Source organism: Martes martes, assembly GCF_963455335.1.
Source record: "Martes martes genome assembly, chromosome: 7".
NCBI lineage: Eukaryota > Metazoa > Chordata > Mammalia > Carnivora > Mustelidae > Martes > Martes martes.
The window spans coordinates 105,210,499-105,236,670 of record NC_137894.1 but is presented as its reverse complement, the minus strand read 5'-3'; the positions used below and the strand labels follow the sequence as shown (position 1 = coordinate 105,236,670).

At 42.5% G+C, this 26,172-nt stretch overlaps 1 protein-coding gene across 2 annotated transcripts in view; it reads left to right on the top strand.

The window, feature by feature from the left end:
- RTN1 (reticulon 1) overlaps positions 1–26,172 on the top strand; it is a gene marked incomplete at its 5' end in the record, with an annotated part of 387,521 nt that overhangs the window by 268,016 nt on the left and 93,333 nt on the right. Inside the window, 2 exons of one of the 2 annotated variants that reach the window (XM_080808575.1) lie at positions 13,799–14,572; positions 24,181–24,933. The exons of the other annotated variant lie outside the window; for it this stretch is intronic. Coding sequence (XP_080664701.1) covers positions 13,822–14,572; positions 24,181–24,933 — 1,504 coding nt within the window. The remainder of the gene's footprint in view (positions 1–13,798; positions 14,573–24,180; positions 24,934–26,172) is intronic. 2 annotated transcript variants of the gene reach the window in all.

Sequence of the window (26,172 nt, the reverse complement as noted above, 5' to 3'; positions counted from 1 at the left end):
TGTTGACTCCTGCTCCTTCTTTGCTTTGTTTTCTTCTAATTCTTCCATTTTGACACATAGAAGAATGTTTTACTAGGCCATTTTCAAATAGCTGTGTAGTAAAGTAGAAAGACAGATAAAACTATTTACATTCTTGAGCCTCAGTGGTCCTATCAAAAGATGTTCATTGCCATAATTAGAACAGCAAAAGAATGGTGACATCATAAATGTCCAACAGAAGGAGAATGCTTAAATGAATTTTAGAACATTCATTCTGTGGAATACTGATTTTTCAAATATAAAGTAGGTCTCTTTCTCTGTCTCAGAGAGACCCAGAAGTAGGGATAGGAACTGTAACTTTTTAACTCGTGTATGTCTGTATTTAAAAAAAAATGTATATTGATCATGTATTATTACTTTTATAATTTAAAAAAATCACAAATTTATTTGACATGTCCCCCAAACCTATGTGTTACCATTGTGGAAGGTATTTTTGGACTAATTGCTCTAAAACAATCACTGGATCCCCCCACCTTTATAAAGCCCTCATGCTGGCTCCATAATCCCAGCCACTCCTTCTGACTGGAGTTTGCTCTGGTTCCCAAACTCTCCTGTTAGAATTGAGATTCTTTCCTACTCACTGTTTTGCCCTTGACTTTGTTATTATTTTTTCCCCTAAAATAACTTCCGGTTGCTTCTCTTTGCCTCTCTAAAATGATACCTATTTTCAAATCCCCCAAGCAAGTCTCTATTCTCTCAATAGCAACCCTTCTCCAAATTCCTAAAAATGGGGCATCTGGGTGGCTCAGTGGGTTAAAGCCTCTGCCTTCGGCTCAGGTCATGATCCCAGGGTCCTGGGACTGAGCCCTGCATCGGACTCTCTGCTCAGCTCCCTGCTTCTCTCTGCCTGCTTCTCTGCCTACTTGTGATGTCTGTCTGTCAAATAAATAAATAAAATCTTAAAAAAAAAACCCAAATTCCTAAAAACACAATAAAATGGTACCTGGATGGCTCAGTCAGTTAAGCATCTGACTCTTGATCTCAGCTCAGGTCTTGCTCTCAGGGTCATGAGTTCAAGCCCAGCATGGAGTCTACTTAAAAAAAAAAAAATTAAAGAAAACCCCCACAATGTATTTTTATTGATCACTTAGGTAGATCACACTAGAAAAACCCAATATTTTAGTTACCCCCTTGGAATGTACAGATGATTGAAATTTTATATGAATTTCAGAAATTATGTATGTTTTGAATTTATTGCTTGTTGTTTACTGTCCTTTTTCTTCCTGGGGAAAGAAAGTGGGAAGAAAAGAAATCTTGCTATAGTTTCCTGACTTAGCACTGAGAGCCACTTGGATCAATGCTCCCAAACTCAGGCACATCAATGGCTGAGTTATGGTCTTGTTTGAAGGACACAGTTTACCTCAGCCCACAGATCAGAGAGCTCAGAGGAGCAAAATGGATCATCTGTTGATAAAGGACAGATCCTTGATAAAGGATCTTTTTGTCACTTTCGTTGGTTAGTATGGCTACATCTGTGGCTATTTTCTATACACCTAGTAGAATAAATTCTCTACATATATTTTGATCTTGACTCCATGTATGTGTGTGTGTGAAAGTCAAAGGATCTACCAACTGATGTGTCCCAAATTCCAATTTTAAGCTAATTTGTCCCAACATGTCATTCACATTTTCTGTTTTATATGTTCCAATATGAGATAATGTTTGAAATTAGGAATGCTCAAAACCCCGAATTAAATTTCAAATATTGTATGAGTTGCGAAACATAGGAGTTAGATTTTGAAAACCTGAGGAAGAAGAAATGCTGTATCAAGGCAAAATGGTAGCTAATGGTAATAACATTTCAAAATAAAAGCCTTCTCTTCTACCCACATACCTCAAAAAGGCAGTCAGCCTAAGAATTTTTAATATCCACTTTGATATTCTCTCAGTTAAATCCCAAGTACTAGAACACACAGTTTCTTGCCACAGTCACAACGATTTATGTAAGGAATGAACATTGATCAGCCATTGAGTCTGCCTTGTGCAGAGACTGTGCAGAGACCATTTCTTTCTACTTGGCTGCATTATTAGCTGTGATGTGACTCCAAATTAGATCCATCTAGCTTTGCTTAAGAAGGCAGCCACAAACTGTTTAGTCTCCTTTAATCCTCCAGGCAATTCTGAGAATAGTGCTAATGGCATCTGCTTTGCAGTCCGATTAGCTCTAAATCCGGGTTCTGGTCCTGTCGTTTCTAGTTGTGTTCCTCAGAGCAAATTCCTTGACCCCTCAAAGCTTCAGTATCTCCATCAATAGCCTGAGTGTGGTTTAAAAAAAAAAAAAGTCTCATAAACTGTTAAAGCTTAAAATGAGACAATCTGCTCAATTAACTTGTTTGGAGCATAGTAAGCATGTAACTTAAATGTTAGTTATTGTGCTTAACTTCCTCTTTTCCTGAGAGTTGAATGCCGGTAAAGGTCTGTAAGTTGATAGAGATGGAATTCCAAGTCCTCTTGATGCCTGTGATTTTTCTGTCCCAAAATGCCATACCCAGAAGCCTAGCACACCATATGCCATGTTGTATCATGCCACCATGGCACAGCACATGGCACCACACCACACACCACACCACACCACGACATGTTGTAGCATACTTCATACCACGTCAAGACACGTGACACACCATGTCATCTTTCTAACACTAGTTTCCCTCAGTTGACATCCTTGTATGTCCTTCCTTACATACCTCTCACAGCTTTCCATGACATTGTTTTAGATCCCAGGGATCTTTGTGACCTATGTTCAATGTCCAGCACTGGCACAAAACCCAAGACCTTTTGCAGAGGTTGCAAGCCTGTGGTGTAGATCTGTGTCCACCCGAAGAAGAATATCTTTTTTTTTTTTGTCAAGACAGTGTGGACTGGGGATAGCCCTACAAGGATGGCCCCAGGCTTTGTGGCCATACATTTCCCTTTATAAGACACATTCTAATGAGAAGATCCTAAGTCCAGCGTCAGCATTAGCTTGATTTGGGGGATTATTCCAAACTGAGGTAAATCCCATTTCCAGGGTCTTCTTCAGTGTGTTCAAAGTGATAGATGCAGGTCATAGGCATCATTATCATAGGTCATTCATTATCATGAATATTCTTTGCCTCTGTCTTTGATGTCTTTCAAGGTTATGAAGTACACCCAGTACTATGGTTAAAACTACATTTTGAAATTATGCAGTCATTCAGAGGGAAAAAAAACCCTTATATTATCCACATGTTTTGGTTAGCTGCAAAAGCAATATGAGCTAAGAGTGCAGGGTGGTAGGTGTAAAAATTTGTGAACCAAGAAACAAATTCTTAACTCTAGAGAACAAACTGATGATGACCAGAGGGGAGGTGGGTACGGAGATGGGGATTATGGAGCACACTTGTCCTGATGAGCACTGGCTGATGTATAGAAGTGTTGAATCACTATGTTATAAGCCGGAAACTAATATAACACTGTATGTTAAGTATACTGGAATTAAAATTAAATTAAGTGAAATTAAAAAGTGAATAAAAATAGGAAATTTAAGTCCAGGGAATCAAAATTGGTAGGGGAAATTGTCTCACTGTCTCACTCTACTCATCGGCTTGTAGTCAGGTCCAGCTCAGATTTTAGAGGGAAGGGGACAAACTACAGTGTATCCATCCCCCAGTGGAAACCAGTATGATGAGCTTGGAAACACTTTGTTCATTCCATAAGTATTTACAAAACAACATCTATTTGCTGGCAAGTGTGCCTAGCACCAGGGAAGCAGTGAGCACAAGTTGTAGTCTGTGTCTCCTCAGAATGCAGTGCGAAGAGAACACAACATGTAAAGGAGAAAATGAGGTTTTAGCCTGAGCCATCAGAACCGAAGAGAGGACCTCCCTGTCTTCACATCTTTGTCTGTCATGTGCAACAAGGAAGCTGGGTTGGGGCTTCCCATCAGAGCTTGTGCCACATGATTACATTAGTGTCTCATCCTGCATTGTTTTCTTTTTCTTTTTTTCAAAATGAAATTAATATCTTAAATAGTATACATTCTTTTGGAAAAAGGAAAATTGTTTTTAAAGAGAAGGACACAATGAAAAGTCTCCCTTCTATTTGTATTATTCTCTATCCTGTTGCAACCCCATGGTTAATAAATAATTTCTCAAGTTTTTTTTCCAGTGTTTCTTTATGCAGATACAAACAAATGACAAATATATATTCTTATTTTCCCCTTTGCTTACAAGAAAGTTGGCATTCTGTATATCTGTGTTTATATCTATAACCTATTTTGTGCATCTTCTCACTTAACAATATTTACCTAGAAATCTTTCTATATCAGTACATGGATGTTATCTTCATGCCTTTGGACAACCATACAGTATTCTGTGTGAAGAAGTACATAATTTGTTTGACCAGGCCCTGATCCTGGATATTTGAGTTGACTCCACTTTTTGTTATTTCGAACTATGCTGTGATGAATGGCTTTGTTCACATTCACTTTTAAACATGTGCAAGTATGTCTATAGAATAATTTCTGTAAGAGTGCTGTTCAAAAAGAAAATGAGTTTATAATGTGGAGAGACACTGCCAAGTTACCCTCCCTAGGGGTATATAATATACCAATCCTACAAGCCTGTGTTTTGGTACGAGAATGCCTTTTTCCCCCGCCGTCTCACCAATGAGTGTATAGCCAAACATTTTTTGAATTTTACCCAGTCTGAAAACGCAGAAATGTTATTTTAAGGGTTGTTTTAACTTGCATTTTTATATTCTGAGGTTATTTATATTGACTTTTCCATGCTAAGTATTTATTTTTGTCCTTTATCTATTATTAAGTAAATGGATTGGTGGCTTTTTCTTCTTGGTTTCTAGGAACTCACTATATTTTAGGGGGATTAGCTCTTTATATGCCATATTGCTTACTAATTATTTGAGGTGTCTGTTTCCACTAATAGAATATGAAGACAAACCTGGGACTAAAGGCTGAAAGCAATAGGGAGGTATATTTAAGTTAAATTTTAAAAACAATAATGAGTCCTTCATATATATCAGCATGATGCTTAGTGCTTTGATTCCAATATCTCATTTAGTCTTTGTAAAAATCCTAGGAGGTGGTAATTATTGTTAATAGACGAAACTGAAGCACAAAGACATTAGGAAATCTGCCCGTGTTCACACAGCCAGGAAATGTTGGAGTTAGTATTCAAAGTCCTGAATTTCACCCCAGGGCATAGGATCTTGACTATAACACTTACTAATAACTAGGTTTGCAAAGCAAGCAGTGAGATACCATCAATGCAAATATTCAAACTAAAGTTGGGAAATAGTCGATCTTAATCTCGTGGATGAGATTCTGGGATTAGATGACCTCAAAGGAACTACCACCACCACTGCCCCCCATCCCCCCGCCGCTTTTTATTTTTTAGAGAGAGTACTCACAAGGTTGAGGGGTCAGAGGGAGAAGGAGAGAGAGAATCTTAAGCAGAATCCCTGCTGAGCATGGAGCCCAAAGGTTGGGGGTGGGAGGTTGCTTGATCTCATGACCCTGAGATCATGACCTGAGCTGAAATCAAGAGTCAGTCACTTAACTGAGCCTCCCAGGCGCCCCTCAAAAAACCATTTTGTTCCTTCTTTTTATTTTTTTTCAGATAACACCATGACTGACCAGAAAGATGAATCAGAATATATTAAATGGCCGGGCTCCATATGAGACCTTCCTGCTCTAGTTATGATCCCCTCTAACCTCATTGCCATAAGCAGCCAGGGGGACCTGAATTCCTATTTACAAACAATGGCTTCATGGTGAATGTTTGTGATACAGCAGGTTACTAAGCCTACATAAGCATAGGAATATCCTTCATTCCGGTGCTTTGCAATGGTTAAGTGTTCAGTAAATTTTTTAAATTGGATTAAATACATTAAAAGCTCATTCTAAATGCTCTTGAATGTGACTCAGTCAGATGGTAATATGGAGGTAGTCATCCAGTCAGTAATTACTGAGTGTGTACTATGTGTAAAGCACAGTGCTAGCAACTCAGGGATGTGAAGAAGTATAAGACACAGGTGTCCACAAGTATGCAGAAAAAGAGCTGACAGCAAAGGCAGAAAAGCCAATGAGCCCGAAAGAAATGGTCATGGCCCTTGGAGTGGGGATGAGCGAGAAAGCACTGAGAAGTGGAGAGGTAAGGGGAGACTTCCTAGAGGAGATGAGACATCTTCCATTACTTTATTTGGATTTGGGGAGGAGTAAACGACCCCTTAAGTTGAAGGGAAGGGCTTGAGTAAGGGTTATAGAAGTTGAAAACCTCATATTTGTGGGCTTGATCAAATGTGTTTCCTGATCAGGCTCAGATGTAAAACCATAAAGGCAGACTGGGACCTCACTGAAGAGGATCCTGAGTTCTAAGCAAAAGCATGGGTAGAGACAGCCACCAGAGACTTTGGAGTAGAGAAGTGACATGTGAAAGTAGTGTTTTAGGGAGAGGAATAAGGTAGCCGTGTGCAGAGTGGCACACAGAAGCAGTGAAGCTGGAAGCCAAACGCTTGGAACCTATCAGTCATTCAAGGGGAAGGTGGTTAGAGTCCCACTGAGAAGGTAGCCATGGAATGGGAAGTAAGGGAGAAAGATAGTGTAAAAGGAGCTATGGGGATTAGCTAGACAATTCTATGTGGGGAGAGGGAGCAAACGGACCAATAACATACAAACAAATTTATAGTATACCTTTTTTTCCTACTCTTCATGTATACATAGCATTGAAGTCATGTGACCAAAACCAGTTATTTTCCTCTTTGGAAATCAGAGAGCAATGTTCTATCAACAAATGATAAATAGGATGGGATGGCTCTTGTTTATGTCCCAAAGGTAATTCTTTGGATGGCTGGGGTAACTGGGGTAACTGAGAGCTTTCTCTGTATTGAAAGCCTCAGGGTAGAATGCATCTGAATTAGGGGGGTACCTTAGATAGCAATGATGGTTGTATAACTCTGAATATACAAAAACTACCGGACTCTACACTTTACGAGGGAATTTTATGGTTTGTGAATATAATTCACATAATCAATAAAGCTGTTTAAAAAGGCAATGGGAAGTCTATATAGGACTTGAAGGATTTTTTCTTAAGATCTAAGTAAATTCCAAATATTTACCTCCCCTTTCCTCCCATAAATGATTATATGATTATCCCCCAAAGAAGGTCATAGAATCACATTTTCACCTTTGGACAGCAGGCAAACTATATCCCATACTTCCAAGCTCATCAGAATTCCCACTCGCATTCCATCTTGGTGCTCTGCAGCTTTATGCTTTCCAAGGCACTGCTGAGAACTGTCAGAGAAACTTAGACAGTGGTTTGTCTGCCAGGCCAGGTTTTTTCCTCTAATAGAATTTTATGTTAAAGTAAAAATTCTTTCCTCTAACAGAATTTTCCGCTAAAGTAAAGACAGTGCAAGTCCTGGCTTTTCATGTGGGGGGAAAACACACCCACAAAAGACCCAAAAACTTGCTGAATCATTTCTTTATTAAACATTAATTTTGCAATCTCAACAGCTAAATCTATTATCCTGACAGGCAAGCTTTAAATAAGGCAGGAAATTGGGGAAAGAAAGAGTAGTTACTTATCTTCTTAATCCCCCAAACTTGCCATCAGCTTTGGCTTCGAGTCTTTTGCTGGAGAACGCAGGCTCATTTTTCTTTCTTTCTTTCTTCCTTTCAACATTATTAACTAATCACATAGATAACATTTTAAAGAATGGATATACCTGGATTTTTCAACACCCATTTTTCATGTTAAATCACAGACCACTTAATTTCAGAAGGAGAATGTTTTCTGGGTGACAGAGAGACCCTGGTATATTCATCCCTCATAAATGGCTCTGTTGTTAAGTGTGTCACAACCGCCATACTGTGCGCCTGCTGATATCTCAGCACTCAGAAAGATGAGTGGGAGTTTCAGGGAAAAAGCCTCAAAGCCTAAACTCTGTGTAGGCTACAGCCATCCATCACATGGGCAGCCTACGGGTAAACGATTGTGGGGAAAATGAATGCAGATTCATTCCGGGTCACTGCTTCTGGCCTCTAATTCTTGAATTTTAATGCGTATTTCGCTCCCCACCCCCACTGACATTCCAGCCTTTCTTTTTTTGTCACCCCCCCCTTTTAAAAATATATTTCTCAATTTAATTGGACTAATGTTCCCTATATCTGTACTTATTGGCTCTATTCAAACAATAATTGATGTTTTCTGTTTTGTTTTGTTTATAATCCTGGGGGAAGGGTAAACCAGATTTCTCTAATGGAGCATATGTACCTCTGTGCAGAGAAACCTTTTGGTATAATCAGTCTTTCTTTCTGGCATTTTCTGTTTCCATTTCAAAGCAGTATGAAGAGCTTTATTGAGATGTAAAATATCATCTTATACCCTAGACCCCTTCTTGTCTCCCTGAGGAGTCAGAATGGGCTCTATCTGCAAGGAAAAGCTCATCCATGGATGCTGAATATGTCTGTTCCTTTTCTGTCTGTTGTCTTGGTAAATTTCAACTTTTCAGGTTCAGGTCAGTCATCACCATGTCCATGTGGGGATCTATGTCTGTTGCACCACTAGATAGTACTCCAGGAACAACCACCTGCTCATGAGGCTACACAGACAGCCATGGCCTTGCTCTCTGGGGATCTAGCATCAAGGCAGACCCAAGAGAGTAACCGGTGTGTGGTCTGGCTAGGTGTAACTTGTGGCCCAAAAGACCCCGATCACACCTCCTTATGGATAAAGTCCTAAACTAATAGATGGGTAAGAATGTGTTACAAATGGTTGGTATCCTCTTTGAAAAATGGAAGTAATAATAAAATCTATAGCTCTCCTTTATTGAGGGCATACTATGTGCCAGGTGAAAAGCTGAGTAAGCATTATGTCATTTAATCCTTGTAACAGCCCAATAGAAGAACCACTCTTGCCCCCATTTTCAAAATGAGTAAACTGATGCACAGACAGGCTTCCACAGTCTCCCAACTGACAATGGTAGAGCAGAATATAAAACCAAGCTCTAGTCACCAATCCAAGGAGCTCAATTCTGTGAGGATGGGTCAGAATTTAAGAACTAAAGGATTTGAGACTTGAAACTTTCCTTGGGAAATGTAAGACCACCTTCTGCAAGTCCTTTACCATCTCATTCCTCAATACTGCCAGAGAATTAAAGATATAAAATAAAATAAAACACCCACCCCTTTATGAAATTATTGAATTTGTCCAGCTCATGATTAGTACTTCTGACCTTGGACATGGGTGGATGCTAGAGACTGATTTTATCCACACATGTTCTCCAAAGACAGCAGTTTTAGCTTGTTTTCATTCTTCTTCCACTTAGCTTTCAGCTAGAATTAGAGGTGCGGGAATCCTTCAGTTTTTTATTGTAAGTACATTCCTGAAAAGTTACTTGCAAATTAAAAATTTAAAGTTCAATCCCATTTTAAATGCATCTAGGTAACTGCATTTGCTGTGCCCTGCAGTCCGTCTGCCTCCCTAGGTAGCATCTGTGGGTCCACACACTGACTCTCCGTGTAAATCAGACTTGTAGATGACCAAGGAAACAGCTAGAGAGAATGAGGAAGTCAGATGTTCCAAAGGAATTTTTGGTTATATAAAGAAAGTAGTCATTTCTAGCCCAGACAAAGAAAGCACTTTTATTTGGTGGATTTGTATTTAACAATATAACAATATTGGTTCCAACCTGGGGCAAATGGCTTTTGCTCCCTGCCTCAGTTCTTATATCTGCCAACTCTGCAGGAAGCCCTGACAAGAATTAATTGGCTTTCCTGAGCCCTGAGGCTCAGCTCGGCTTCTCTGTTCTAACAGTCCCACAGGACTCTGCTCTCACATAATTTACTGTATAGAAGGACTTTCTGTTTTTATGAATTCTATCTGATAGGCACTATATAATGTATACACATTTCAGTCAGTTATAACCTAGAGAAACTTTCAGGGTATTTAGCTCAGTTTAAGAAAATGGGACATTATTTGTTGCTTTTACAAGAGCCCTGACATAGTCCCATCCAAAATGTGTGGTTTATACAAATTACTTTATTCTTCTTCTTTTCCTCCTTCTTCTCTTTCTTTTTCTCCTTCTTCATTTTAAGATTTTATTTATTTATTTAGAGAGCAAGCATGAGGGGTGGGCAGAGGAGGGCAGAGGGAGAGAGAAACTGAAACAGACTCCACACTGGGTGCACGGAGCTCGTCATGGGGCTCGATCTCATGACCCTGAGATATGACCTGGGCCAAAATCAGAAGTCAGACACATAACCATCTGAGCCACCCAGACATCCCATGACTTTGTTCTTCTTCCTGTAGTTGGTGGTATTTGCAGAGTATGGCAAAATGGCCCTTCCAATTTTGTGCTGGGCTCTTTGAGCAAGATCAGCACTGATAGGATAAAAATTTCGGGAGTGAGAGTTCTTCCTAACTGTTGATTCTATTTATAGACTCACAAATAATGTAAATGGGCTCTAGATTTTATTCCTTTAGTTATCTCTACACATCTGGGAAGCCTCTATTCTTTGCGGCATCACCTCAGGGAAAATTATATTGATTCTCTTTTACTGGTAAGGGAGAAGTAAAGGAGGTTTTGTCTGACTGTGGCAGCAGCCAATCAATGTCAAAATCCCAGCAATTTGAAAAGGACTTCTGCAGTTATCTCAGCCAATCTCCCAGCAAATGCTTGTTCCTGCCTAGACAGACGCTGGGCCCCTCTCTGAGCGCCGAAGGGATCAAAACACTCTCCTTCCTGAGATGCAGCCCCACTCCCTTGTTGAATAACTCTAAATCTAGACTGTCCTTTTACATCATAGATTAGAAACACCCGCTTTGTAACTTGCATCAGTTAGTGCTAATTTGTTTTCAGTAGCCGCATAGAGTAAGTCTGCTCCTTGACGGATGGGTCCATTCATTCCTCTATTCATTTTGTATCAGGTGCCTATTGTGTGCAATATAGTGTGTTAGACATGAGCCCAAACTCCAAAAGGTGATGGGTTAGTAGGAGATAACATGGCCACATCACCTGAGCAGAATAAATTAGCTGCGACAGGAAAGAGCAGGGAGGACAAAAAGGAAGGGGTCAGGTCCAGACAGGTATGGTCAGCAAATTCATCATGGAGGAAGAAGCATTTAAAGGCTACTTATCTGTAAAGGTTTGAAGTTAAAAGGCAGAGATTTGGTTGTAAAGATTGGAAGGATAAAGCGTTTCCTGATGTGATGGATTTTTTAAACCTAACCAGAGCTCAGAGTTTAAATTGGCAAGTGGAAGGCAGGTCTAGAAAAGCCAGCGGAGTGCATGGGAGATTGGGAAGGGCTTGGTGTGCCCGGAGTGGAAGGTCAGTGAGAGGAGCAGCAGAGACAGGCCTGTGAGTGAGGCTGTGTGGCCTTCTCATCATCTCAAATGCCTGGGTGCAGAACTGAAGGATTTTCTGGGGAGGCAGGGCAGAGCCCTGGGGCCAGTGGCTGAGTAGTGGACAGTGTGTGCAGTATGAAAACTGAAGGCAGGACACTGGGTGACGAGCCAGGAAGAGGCAGTATGGGCCCAGAGCCCTGAGGTTGTCCCTGCAGTGGAAGCACCAAGTGGGTGCTGAATGATAATGACTGTGTCACAGGCCTGGAAACCACCTTCTGTGTATTCTCCCGGAGAGATCCTCTTCCCTATCCCCCACGCCTCCCAGGCTCTTTATAGCCTTGGGCAAGACCCTCCTCACTTTCTGGGGAATACTTGCTTACTAACACATGGAAGTGTGTCCAGAGAATTGTGCTAGAGAATCCCCACATCCAGATGTGTGTAGAGAAATACCTCAGGATTGATTCCCCTGCCTCCAGTGAGATCTACATGTGGACAGAGCCCCTGTCAGAAAGAAGCTTTAAAGTAATTCCAACATGTCTTCTCACAATCCTGTTATCTGTGTTTTGTTCTAAACTTCAAAATACCTTCTTTCATTTGGCAAGTATTTGAACACTTACTGTGTGCCAGGCCCCGTTCTAGGTTTTGGGCTGCCTTAGTGAACAAAATGTTCATATTCCTGCCCTCATAGAACATACCTCAGCAATCAAGAAATAGATAATAAATAAATAGGTTAATTAAGTGTTATTTTAGAAGGAGATAAGTGTTGTGGGAAAAAGAAAAGGTAGAGAGAAGAACAGGAGTACACAGGATTGCCAAGGAGTAGGGAGGGGAGGGCTGGTTGCAATTGGAGAAAGAATGGTTGGGGTCATCTTCCTTAAGAAGGTGACATTCGAGCAGACTTGGTGGTGAAGGGGGGAGGTAGGTGGGTATCGGGGAGAAGAGAGCTCCAGGGAAGGAAAACAGCAGATGCCAGGGTGGGAGGGGCTAGACGTGATTCCCCATAGAAGACAAGTGACTTGAGCCACCAAGAGGAGAGAACACAAAATTCGAGTTTATTTGTAATAAAACTGATTTAAAATTACTTAAAAAAAAACCTTCCCAAACTGATTTAGGGAGGTGCAGAGGGTGCTAGAGAATGTTTCCTGACTTTGAGACTTCTTGGGTTTGAATCCTGGCTGGGATTTCCTTGTCTGTAAAATGTGGCTAATAATAATATCCATCTTCTCTGATTGCTTTGATGATTAAATGAGTAAATATTAATTAAAAGCTTGGAACTGTCTCTGATGCATGGCAAACACACAGATATTAGCTATTAATATTATTATGTTACTGCTAGTACTTTTTTTTAACATTTCTGGATTGATGCCTTAGAATATTTTTTGCGTGTGTCCTAAGGGCTTTGTGTGTGTTTGTGTGTGTGTGCAATGTTTTGAGAGTGCGAGACTTACTTTATAAAAGAGTTGTGAGAATTAGGTAAAATTCCACTGCTTAACACAAGATAAGGCCTCAATAAATGTTAGATTTCTTCTCCTTTGGCAGCATTTTATAACAAGGAAAAATTATAGAGGGGTCCCCTCTTCTGCTTGTTATTAGTGAATTTTTTGGCTGTTTTATGAATAGAATAAAGGCCAGGTGAAAACATTGCATAGACTCAAACTTTAGAAACTTGTTTTGCCCTTAGCACCACCAGTGCAACCAAGAAATTCCCAGTGGGTCATTTTGAATATTACTGGATGGTAGAAAATGGGTAATAGGTGGGTGAATGAGGAGGGAAACAAAATGAGGAGAAAACTGAAGAAATAAGGAAGTGCTTATTAAGGTGATACCACTTTGGGATGAGGCCATGGGAAAACTAGGAGTCCCTTTTTTTGAGGACCTTTAAAAAGAGAAGGGACAGCACCCATCTGGGTGAACCAGGTATCCCTGACTGAAAGGGCCAGGCCAGAGGGTCTCTTGAGGCCTTTCCCTGCTCTCTGAGACTCCAAGATGAGCCCCTCTCCCCACTCGGCCATCCCATTGTTGCATCTACAAACCTGAATTAGCCTACATTTCCAGCTGTATTTAAAGAGTCATTAATACTTGAGATACAAAGAAGGCTTCTACTGAGTAATACCAAGAAGGACCATGTCACTGTATACTGAGATAGTAGATTTTGAAACATCAGCCCTCCCCTCCCCTGAGACGTCCCCAACTGTTCTGGGTGTGGCAGCTCGTGTGGACCTGTGTGCTCTGCCCCCAGGAAAACACCAGTTCCGTGGGCTGGGAGAGAGACAAGGAAAATGAACCTGAGTGTGCGCCAAGGGAACTCCAAGGGCTTCAGGGGGAAGGATACAATGTCTCCACAGGACGCGGGGTGGGGGGAGGGGGTGGTTAGACAGGAAAGCTAACCGAAGACAGACGCCCACTCATTGTCTGCTGCTGTCTTGATTCCTAGGTGCGGCAGATGTCTCCAGTGCCATGGAGCACACCTTTTCAGCAGCATCAAAAGATGGGGAAGGATCGTGTTACACATCTCTGATTTCCAACATCTGTTACCCACCTCAGGAGGATTCTACATATTTCACAGGAATTCTTCAGAAGGAAAATGGCCAAGTCACCACTTCTGAGAGCCCTGAGGAGTTGAGTACCCCTGGGCCCTCCTTACCAGACGTGCCTGGGACGGAGCCTCGTGGCTTATTTAGTTCTGATTCTGGAATTGAGATGACTCCTGCAGAGTCCACCGAAGTGAACAAGATCTTAGCAGACCCCCTGGACCAGATGAAAGCAGAAGCCTATAAATACATTGACATAACCAGGCCAGAGGAGGTGAAACATCGGGAGCAATGTCACCCCACGTTGGAAGAGAAAGGCTCGGACTTTAAGAATAAGGACATTGATATCTCAACAAAATCTGAAGAGACCCGTGAACCTGAGAAACCACTTCCTGTGGAGGGAAAAATTCTCAAGGACCATTTATTTGAAGAGTCAACATTTGCACCATACATAGATGATCTCTCTGAAGAACAGCACAGTGCTCCTCTGATCACTGCCCCTGTCAAAATCACACTGACTGAAATCGAGCCTTCTGTTGAAACCGCGGTCCAAGAGAAGACCCCCGAGAAGCAAGATGTCTGTCTGAAACCAAGTCCTGACACAGTCCCCACAGTCACCGTCTCAGAGCCCGAAGATGACAGCCCGGGATCCGTCACGCCCCCATCTTCTGGGACAGGTAAGGGAACTAGTGTTCCCTGCCTTGGGAAAGTGCAGGATATGGAGATCTAAATATTAAAGGAATGTGAATCTGTATTCAAAATATTTTACTGTAGGGTCCCTTTAAGGCTTAGTTTAACTGGATTGAATTAACATACAATTTTTTTCAGTCCTGTGCCCGTGGTACAAATGTTGAGAACTGGGATTTCGCTGGAAGTCCTATCAGATTTGTCTCGTAAAGTGTTTCTTTCTTCATTTGAGGGGAGAGATAAGGATGACACACTGGAACAGGAAAAGCCTCATAGGGCTCCATCATTCAGAGCAGAGAGGCAGGTGCTACTCTGCTTCTACTTAGCTTACCACATGGATTTCTGGGACTCCAGAGGCATCACAGAGAAAGCACCATGCCTGTCCTCCCCAGACCAGCTGGACCACCAGGGACAGGGCATGGCACATTCCTCATCCCAGCTCCAAGTCTGTACAGTGAATGGGGGCCGGGGTACACTTCAGGGTCTTTAGGCGGACATGGGCAGTGAGAGGAAACAAAAAAAAAAAAGAAGAAGAAGAAAAAGAATACTCTTCCTTCAACCTCAGCAGGGTCATTTTTGTCTTTTAACTTTGTTTAAGTTCTCTATATAGTTTTATTTTTTTAAACTTAGAGGATTTATTTGATTAGAATAGAGAAGTTCAGAATTCACTAAGCTTTGCTCTTTGTCAACTTGAAAATTGTCCTACTGTGACCCAAAGCAGGGTGTTAAACCATACTCAGTATATCCTCTCAAACTTAAAGGGGTCTCTTGTAGCCAGGTGATGGACCAGAGTGGTAGCAGGAGTGTCCCCAGCCCACCCTGTACCACCCCATCTGTGGTGGCAAAAGGGAAGCCTTTGCACATCTATCTCTTTTCAGTGTTCACAAGGCATCAGGATGGAGAGGATGAAAGGTCCTTGGATCTTCCCCTGCCTCTAGTGGCTGGCATTCTTACCCTACTCAAAAGTGATTTGCAAACCTTTCTGATTTACAAAAAACAATTTTCAGTAGTCAGGTACAGGAGCTTTTACTGAAGTCTTAAAACAGAGCCAAAGCCTATTAGGAGTGAGGGCTCTAAATCCTCATAGCGCAGTAAGTCCAGGTGTCAGAGAGGACTTAGAGGAAGTGCCTCCAGTCTTGTTTCCCTAAAGATTTTAGCATCAATCCCCCCTTCCCCAACCTGACCTCAGACTCATTCAACTATAAAAGCTCCAAGGGTCTTAAAGATCCACTGCACCATGACCCTGATTTTCAAATTCATTCATTCTCTCAACAAACACGTTCTACGTACATTCTTTTGGTCAGACACTCTCCTAGGTACTGGTGAGGCCAGGACTGAAAAAACAAACAAATAAAAACAGTTTCTGCCTTCCAGTGGAACAGAGGACCATCACACCCCAGTGTGATTTGTATTCTGAGAGAGGGAAACATAGAGTGCTGAGGAGCACTGGGAGTCCAGCAGCTCCCAGGTGAATGGAGCAGGAGGAAATATACAGGTGAAGAGGAGGGGCAGGAGGGCCTTCCAGTCCAAGGAGATTCAAGGAGATGGAGGGATGAGTCCACAGTGAATTTCTATGCAATGTAAATTGTTGTCAGTAGTGACAACAAGCAATGTTGTCAGTGGTGACAACAAATAAAGAAACTGAGGCCCCAAATGGATTAGATGTGACTTATCTCAGATTATGACATGAAGTAGCAACATATCTGAGTCCTGAAGCCTCCTTATGGTCTTTGTGATAATACATCATAAAACCGTTCTGTTATTCAATGATATAAAGATATTGATACTCTGAAGAGGTAAGCTGTATTATCAGCTGTGTTTTCTCAAGCTATGGGGTTGTCTGGTGGTTGTTTTTAGAAGAACTTCAGGAAGTCTTCAGGAAGAGGGAAATGTCCTAGCACATACAGGTCCGTTTACATGGCACATGCCTCATGTAAAAATTAAGTTTGCAGACCTGATGAAAAAGACTTGCTTTGATTCAGAGTTTAGGGATTATTAAGAAATTTCCTTTTTTCTTTTCTCAGTAGCCATAGCCCATTGAGGTTTTGGAGCAGCTTCAAGATAAGACAAAAACAGATCTGGCTGAGATGATCTTGGAGTTTTATGACCTTGGGTTGTACACTTGACAGCATTGGATTAGGGCAACGGCTTTTTTCTGCAGTTGCTCCAAATGAACATTCTAAGCAAAGTTTGTTCAAGAAAGAGAAAGTCCCCAGATCCAGTACAAAGTTCTCTCCCATGTTCAGCTCCTCTCTCCACACATGCCTCACATCATAATACCTGAGTCAAATGACAACATATAAGAATAAAATTAACAGGAAAGTTAGGAGAAATTAGCTTGTCACTAAGGCCTTTCGCCTTGTTCTTGCTATCCTAAGAGGTTACCCAGCTCCCTCCCCATCTTGTGATCCCCTGGCACTCTGGCCATGTGATGCTCTGATAATAATAATAGTGATTCTAATTATCTGTCTAATTCTACTAATTCTAATTATGTGAATTATGAACCAGGAGAAGTTCTCATTTATAACAATTTTAGCCACAGACCCTGAAGCTTAAACAAAGAGTCTAATGTATTTCCTTCAATTCCAATAAATTATTCCATTTTGTAATTTTCTCCAAAGTGCTGAACTATTTTCATCATGTTAAATAATATACTCTGAGGTTCAGAGGCAAAAATTCTTATAGCTTACATATTGAAAGTTTCTTCTCAGCCAAAATCAGTCATGAATACAAGTGAAGCACTTTAAGAAAACATGCTCACTGGGGCGCCTGGGTGGCTCAGTGGGTTAAAGCCTCTGCCTTCGGCTCAGGTCATGATCCCAGGGTCCTGGGATCGAGCCCCGCGTCGGGCTCTCTGCTCAGCGGGGAGCCTGCTTCCTCCTCTCTCTCTCTCTACCTGCCTCTCAGCCTACTTGTGATCTCTGTCTGTCAAATAAATAAATAAAATCTTAAAAAAAAATTAAAAAAAAAAACCAAAAACATGCTCAGTGTCCTGACCATTGACCCACTGGCACCATACTGTTTCTGACACAATGCCTAGGACTACATTATGGCAGTCATGGATGTTCTTCGAGGTGTTAGCCTCAGAAAGGACAGTAATCGAGAGGTCATTATTAAACCACTCCATCTTCCCTTAGTAAGAAATAAGCAATAAGAAGTAAATCAGTTTCATAGTGTCTGAAATTTCACAGTCCGACTCCTACAAGGAGTGATAGAATGTTGGGTGTGAAAGGGTCAAGGGTGGCCTCTCTGAGGAGGTGACATGTGGTCTGAGATCTGAATGAGGAGAGGGAGCCCACAATTCAAAGGAAGAGGTAAAATGGAAACTCCAGGTACAGAGGAAAGCAAGCACACAGGCCCCAAGGCTGTGTTATTTAGGAATTGAAAGATGGTGTAAAGAAATGTTGACTTTAAAAATAAATAGTTATTTTTATCTTTGGGTAAATACCCAGTAGTGCAATTGCAGGGTCATAGGGAAGCTCTATTTTTAATTTCCTGAGGAATCTCCACACTGTTCTCCAAAGTGGCTGCACCAGTTTGCATTGCCACCAACAGTGTAAGAGGGTTCCCCTTTCTCCACATCCTTTCCAACACACGTTGTTTCCTGTCTTGCTAATTTTGGCCATTCTAACTGGTGTAAGGTGGTATCTCAATGTGGTTTTGATTTGAATCTCCCTGATGGCTAGTGATGATGAACATTTTTTCATGTGTCTGGTAGCCATTTGTATGTCTTCATTGGAGAAGTGTCTGTTCATATCTTCTGCCCATTTTTTAATATGATTGTCTGTTTTGTGTGTGTTGAGTTTGAGGAGTTCTTTATAGATCCTGGATATCAACCTTTTGTCTGTACTGTCATTTGCAAATATCTTCTCCCATTCCGTGGGTTGCCTCTTTGTCTTGTTGACTGTTTCCTTTGCTGTGCAGAAGCTTTTGATCTTGATGAAGTCCCAAAAGTTCATTTTCGCTTTTGTTTCCTTCGCCTTTGGAGACATATCTTGAAAGAAGTTGCTGTGGCTGATATCAAAGAGGTTACTGCCTATGTTCTCCTCGAGGATTCTGATGGATTCCTGTCTCACGTTGAGGTCTTTTATCCATTTCAAGTTTATCTTTGTGTACGGTGTTAGAGAATGGTCGAGTTTCATTCTTCTACATATAGCTGTCCAGTTTTCCCAGCACCATTTATTGAAGAGACTGTCTTTTTTCCACTGGATATTTTTTCCTGTTTTTTCGAAGATTATTTGACCATAGAGTTGAGGGTCCATATCTGGGCTCTCTACTCTGTTCCACTGGTCCATGTGTCTGTTTTTATGCCAGTACCATGCTGTCTTGGTGATCACAGCTTTGTAGTAAATCTTGAAATCAGGTAACGTGATGCCGCCAGTTTTATTTTTGTTTTTTAACATTTCCTTAGCAATTCAGGGTCTCTTCTGATTCCATACAAATTTTAGGATTATTTGCTCCAGCTCTTTGAAAAATACTGATGGAATTTTGATCGGAATGGCATTAAAAGTATAGATTGCTCTGGGCAGTATAGACAAAGATACAGATGTAGTGAAAAGAAGGGCCATCTGTACCCCAATGTTTATAGCAGCAATGGCCACAGTCGCCAAACTGTGGAAAGAACCAAGATGCCCCTCAACGGATGAATGTATAAGGAAGATGTGGTCCATATACACTATGGAGTATTATGCCTCCATCAGAAAGGACGAATACCCAACTTTTGTAGCAACATGGACGGGACTGGAAGAGATTATGCTGAGTGAAATAAGTCAAACAGAGAGAGTCCAGTATCATATGGTTTCACTTATTTGTGGAGCATAACAAATAATATAGAGGACAAGGGTAGATGGAGAGGAGAAGGGAGTTGAGGGAAATTGGAAGGGGTGGTGAACCATGAGAGACTATGGACTCTGAAAAACAACCTGAGGGTTTTGAAGGGGCGGGGGGTGGGAGTTTGGGGGAACCAGGTGGTGGGTATTAGGGAGGGCACAGATTGCATGGAGCACTGGATGTGGTGAAAAAACAATGAATACTGTTACACTGAAAATAAATAAAAAATTTAATTAAAAAAATAAATAGTTATTTTGCCAGCAAACATTGGTTTATTTAGGAATAGCAGTTCATTACAATTCAGGACATGCTATCTATGGTAAAACCATAGGCAAGTCCAACAGAGGAGAGGAACACTGTTTTATGGATAAGACAAATGAAGTTGGGAGTGGTTGTTTTGAATGAGAGTCCATCAGAGAAAAGCAAGAGTTCAGGTTCAATGATGGTTCCTCCTTGGCTGAGTTGCAGATAATCAGCTTCTCCTAGAAGATTCATGGACCTCTTTTTCTGTTGGGGCCTGTAAGTGATCATCCCTTCCTGTTGATGATTCTTCTGTTGAGGTCTATAATTGACAGGTCTGTAATTGCCTTTGAGTGGTATAGTGGCCCCTTCTAGCTTCCCGGCTCTACGTTAATGAGGTTTCCCTTTATTAATTTTTATAAGAGCAAAGGATAAGTATGGCATAGAACAGAGTTGCAGAGGTGGGCAGGGCCCAGATCTTTCAGGGATTCATAGGATGAAGAATTAGGATTTTGTTCCATATGCAACAGGAAACCATTGGAGGGTTTTACTCTGGGAATTGACATTCATTCATTCATCCCTTCACTTAACAAGTATGTTGGCCATTTTGTCTATGCCAAGCATTGTCCCATCACCACTGGGAATACAGTGCTGAAACCTAACAAGATTTCTGTCTGCATTCTTATTGGGAGGACTTACACACAAATAAATAAATATGTAATATAATATCAGATATTTATAATGGTAATGAAGAAAAATAAAGTGACACACAGTGTAAGAGAGTGATGAGGGTGGTTGTGAGGAAAGGTTTCTCCCTGCTGAGGGCTCTGAACAGAGACCTGAATGGGGGAGAGGGGAAGCAGCAAGCCATGTAGATAGCTGAGGAAAAGGGCCCAAGCTGAGGGGACAGCCAGTGCAGAGGCCCCGAGCCAGGGAATGTCTCCTGTGTTGAGGGAGCAGCTGCAAGGTCAATATGGCCAGAGTGGGGAGGAGGAAGGGAAGAGTGACAGGATCGGATGTATGTTTTCAAATGATCCCTCTGTATGTTGAGTGAAAAATGAGCCCGGAGCAAAGGCTAGAACCGAATGTCAGCATCATTCACAGCTGGATGGTGGCATCTGCGACTTGGCAACCTGACCCATGTTCCCCTTGCTTTTTATCATTCTAAATTCTATCATCATAATTATTAGCAGCAGCAGCAAACACATCTCCCCAGGCAGCGCAGTTCTAACCTCAGTTTTTATAATCTGTTCTTGTATTTTTGTTGACTGTTGCTAGCTTTGCTGTATCTGTCGTGACACATAATAACCAATATCTTAACCAGAGGCCCATGAATTTTAATACTGAGTGTACAAAAACTTCTATTTTGTTCTTGTTTTTTTCCCCGATTCCTCTTAGCACTTGGTTGAAATTTTGGTTCCCATTAAGAATGAAGGGCAAATACTTATTAATTTCTACTGAGAAGCTTTTAACTCATAATAAGGTTGGATTCTCTTCAGGGTAGTACCTTCACCTGCCCAAGATGAAATACATCAGGCCCTTCTGTCTCATATCCCACAGCTGTCCATACCATCATTAGTCTTGAGTAAATGAAGCAGGATCCCTGAGCTTTTTCTGAGTGCTCTACCTCAGTGGTTTTCAACTGGAGGTAGGGTTGCTAATAAAATAGTAATAGTTCATGGGACATACACTTTAAAAAATTCAGAGTTTAGCAGAGATTCAAATGTAACTGGATGTCCTCTATTTTTATTTGTCAAGTCTGCCAACCCTAACTAGAGGTGACTATTAGAATTTTCCTTGGAGGGGCACCTGGGTGGATCAGTGGGTTAAGCATCTGCCTTTGGTTCAGGTCATGATCCCAGGGTCCTGGAATTGAGCCCCTCAACTAGCTCCCTGCTCCATGGGGAGCCTGCTTCTTCCTCTCCCTCTGCCTTTTGTTCCCCCTGCTTGTACTCAATCTCTCTCTCAAATAAATTAAAAAAAAAGAAGAAGAAGAAGAAGAACTACCCTTGGAGTTACAAAATTCAGATGGCTAGGCCCCTTCAGACTTACTTCAACTAAGGCAAAATTTCTGAGGGGAATTTTGAGTCATACACATGAGTAAGAACCACTGTTTTGAAGATTTGAGCTAATCTTCACATTAGCCAGACCCTGCACTAGGTGCTGAAGATATGACCATGAACAAAAAGATGTTGGCTGCCCTTTGCCCTCCTGGGGCTTTAGTCTGGGGTCAGAGAAAGTGGGGAAGGCTGAAGAGACAGATGTTAATCATATCATCACATACAGATATAAAACCTCTCAGGGCTCCTGGTTGTAGAAAATGAGTGGACACTAGCCAGTCTCCTGGTCCACAGAGCTCTAGGCCAGCTTGCTCACAGGGAAGGCTGCCTTGCAGGGCTTCTTGTAGCCTTCTGAGCCCCAGGCCCTGCCCACACGCTTCCTGGTCTCCTAGGAATATAGTACAAGCAGGACTTGGTGAGACCCTTTGGGCATCTGTGATATCTAGAAATCATCACCGCTCCCACCTCCAGGCCTTTCCACTATGGGTTCCCTTTGTTTGGCATGCTTCTTCCTCTGATTGTTGTCATGAGTCACTCTCTTGACTCCTCAAGTGTTGAATGTAGATTACTTTCTCAGTGAGGTCTATCTTGGCTACCGTATTTAAAAGTGCAGATTCACAGGTGCCTGAATGGCTCAGTTGGTTAAACATCTGCCTTCTGTTTGGGTCTGGATCCCAGAGTCCTGGGATCAAGGCCCGTGTCCTTCTTGCTCAGCTGGGAACCTGCTTCTCTCTCTTCCTCTGCCTACTGCTCCCCTCTACTTGTGCTCTCTCTCTCTCTCTGTCAAATAAATAAATAAAATATTTTTTTTAAAGATTATTTATTTATTTATTTGACAGAGAGCACAAGTAGGCAGAGAGGCAGGCAGAGAGAGAGGAAGGGAAGCAGGCTCCCCAGTGAGCAGGGAGCCCGATGCGGGGCTCGATCCCAGGACCCCGGGATCATGACCTGAGCCGAAAGCAGAGGCTTTAACCCACTGAGCCACCCAGGTGCCCCTAAATAAAATATTTTTTAAAAAATAAAATTGCAGTTAAATCCCCACCATCTCCCGGCCCTCCTGATCCTTTTACCCTGCTCTAATTTTTTCATAGCACTTAATATCTTACCTACTATATGCTTTAGTCATTTACTATAAATAATTATGTATTGTATTCTCCTCCCACTAGAATATAAGCAGAGATTTTGTTACCTATTTCATTCACTAATATGTCCCAAATGCCTAGAAGAGAGCCTAACACATAGTAGATTCTCAATTAATAAGATGAATGAATGCTGTATGGATAAAGGATAAAATCAACTCTGTTTTATAAAGAATTAGACAAATCTGAAATGCTTTGTCCATGAGGGTTCCCCCACAATCCTAAAGCAACAGATTACCTAGCCATAGTCTGCTCTCCTCACCCCCCAAATATGTGACCTCAAAGCTTTGGAGAAATGATGAATATTTCTTGCTTATAAAAGGGCCAGAGACCACTGTCTGGGATATTCTGAAATAAGGCCCTGCTGTGTGACAAGGGAAAAACCAAGCTCCCCAAAACAGTTGTCATGGTGATCCCAGGTAGTCTCATCTAAGGGAAAGAAATATCAGCAAGATTGCTGGTGAAGTTTTCTGACCATCTGGATAAACATCAGGCAGAAGGCAGGCATTCACCCAGGGGACTGGGGGTGACTCTTGGGTTTTGTTCTTCTCAAGAGGAGGGGAAGAGAGGAAAATGAATGATCGTGGGCTCCGTCATTAGAAGCCCAGGGCATTGGGCCTTATGGTCATCTTCACAGCCTGCTTAGTAGAACTGGCAAAAATTTTCTCTTACATTGCTCTACTTTGTTATACTTTTCACTAAAAAAAAAAAAAAAAAAAAAAAAAAAAAAAAAAGACTAAAGGTATTGGTTCTTACAGGAAATGTAAAGCTCAGAAGTCAAATTGCATATAAGGATCCAGACTAAGCTTTCTTTGTCTTACTGAAGGGGGAAACATGAAAAGTAAGCAATGAATGAGGAGTAATGAGTGACTTTTCAGATTTGTTGATATTGGTGGCCAAAATAGGCAGTTTGGTACATCAGATTACCTGATGAAATCTGTGAACCTGGAAAACTTCCCTGAGAGAATGAATCAGAAATTAAAACCATGACTTCTAGAATCTTCACCATATTGAATTAGAAAAACCAACTAAGGGACTGTTGCTAAGAAGTTGCTTTGTCCTTTTTTTAAAGTAGCTAGATGAAGATAGATAGGTACGTAAAACTCTGATTAATTGGGCCATAACAGTAATTAGCCTTTTCCTTCAGGTGGCCTGCCTTTTCAGCAGAGCCCTGGAAACAGACTATTTCTGTGCTAATGAGATACGTGTTTCTTAAGCAACAAGAAAACATCTCCCCTAATGGAATTTTGTTTTATTTCTTTTGTCTGTGTCCATCTGTCTGTCCGTGTGTGTGCCTCTCTGGCTCTTTCTCGCTTTGTGGGACGACAGAACCATCTGCTGCAGAATCCCAGGGGAAAAGCAGCATCTCCGAGGATGAGCTGATTACTGCCATTAAAGAAGCAAAGGGGTTATCCTATGAAACAACGGAGAGCCCACGGCCGGCGGGCCAGGGGGCCAACAGGCCTGAGGCCAAAGCCAGGTCCGGGCTGCCAACCATCCCCAGCCCCCTGGACCATGAGGCCAGCAGCGCGGAGTCCGGGGACTCTGAGATCGAGCTGGTGTCTGAGGACCCGCTGGCCGCCGAGGACGCGCTGCCCTCGGGCTACGTAACCTTCGGCCACGTGGGCGGCCCGCCGCCATCACCGGCCTCGCCGTCCATCCAGTACAGCATCCTGAGGGAGGAACGCGAGGCCGAGCTGGACAGCGAGCTCATCATAGAGTCATGCGATGCGTCCTCCGCCTCAGAGGAGAGCCCCAAGCGGGAGCAGGACTCGCCCCCGATGAAGCCAGGAGCCCTGGATGCCATCCGGGAGGAACCGGGCGCCCACGCCGAGGAGGGCGCAGCCAGCCGCCGGGGCCTGGCCGACCCGGGCCCCTTCCTCAAGTTCCCCGCGGACGCCCCCCACGCAGGCCCCGAGCTGCCCTCTGAGGACGGAGTCTCGGCACCGCCAGAGGGGCCCACCGCCCAGGGGAAACCTGAGGAAGCCGCGAGTCCCAGCCCAAGCCCAGTGGCCGCGGCCAGCCCTGAGCAGCGAGGTCCTGGCGTCGCCCCTGCTCTGCTTTTCCTCAGTAAGCAACAAGGTAAAGTGACAGCTCTTCTCACTACAGCAACTTGGTTGCTAACTGTTCATTCCCTGGGCGCTCTGATATCCGCAGAGCGGGGATGCAGGCCCAGCCCTGTGGCCCTGTCCTGGCTGGTCCAGTAGCTGACCAGAGAGCAACCAGGAGAGAATGAGAAGGAGATGATGGGGAGAGTCAGATTGACAGTGGGGACTTGGGTGGCAGAGCCTCGTGCTGCAAGCAGCCCTGCTGGGCTGGCTGAATCCTGGCATCCCCAGTAATGAGCACTTCTGTGTCCATGCCGAGATCTCCTGGATGGAGTGAATGCCTCCTGTCTTTCATCCCTAGTTGGATTTCCTCACCTGGGAAGGGATGGTTGCTCATTTCTATCCTCTTACCCCTCCGTGATGGGGAGTGGCTCCAGCCCTGTAGGGCCTGGAACCCACTGTAGTGAGCACCTCCATTTCACTGGCCAAACTGGTTCATACCTGGGCCACGTGGATCTCAGCACCTTCCTTTCTCTTACACAAGGAACAAGGGATTTGGACTTCGATAAGGTCCAGATTTTTTTGTGTGTGTGTGTCCTGGCTAGTCAGGAAAGACAGGGACCAGAGTTAATTCCAGAATTTTTTTTCTTCTTCAGCAAGACCTAAATTAATTTTTAAAGTCACTTATAACTTAATAATGATTTTAATTTAGCCATTCTACTTTTCCTGCAAGAAGTTTTGAAGTCTTCAAATGCAGGAGAAATGGAAGGTGTTATTTTATCTTTCAGACATTGTATGTGAAGAATGTGTAACATTCTTCTTTCCAAATCTACCACACCTGACTGCAACTGTTTTACAGACTTTAGGAAAGGAAGCGAAGAGTGAGTGAATAAATTAGGCCCTGTGCAGTCTAGCTCGTGGGCTACATTGTGTGAAGAAGGGAACATCTCTCCACCTCCTGGGTGGAGAACACCAGGTAGAACTTTAAAACCAACCCCCAAACCACAGCTTTATTCAAAGTCCCCTCCCATCTCCTCTGCTTTCTGCTTCTTTCAAAGTATTTTGCCCTTGGGGGATAAATGATTTCAAGGGTATACCCTCCTTCCTGTGTATATGCTAATAACTTCAGTGATACTGGTAGCAATTAAAGTGTTTCATATAAATACAGAATGCAAATCTTTCCATTTGTAGATTAGAAGCGGCTTCTAAATTCTTCAGCACATTGGAACAGGGGAACCGAAAGAGATGTGATAAAGAGATAACACTTACTGTG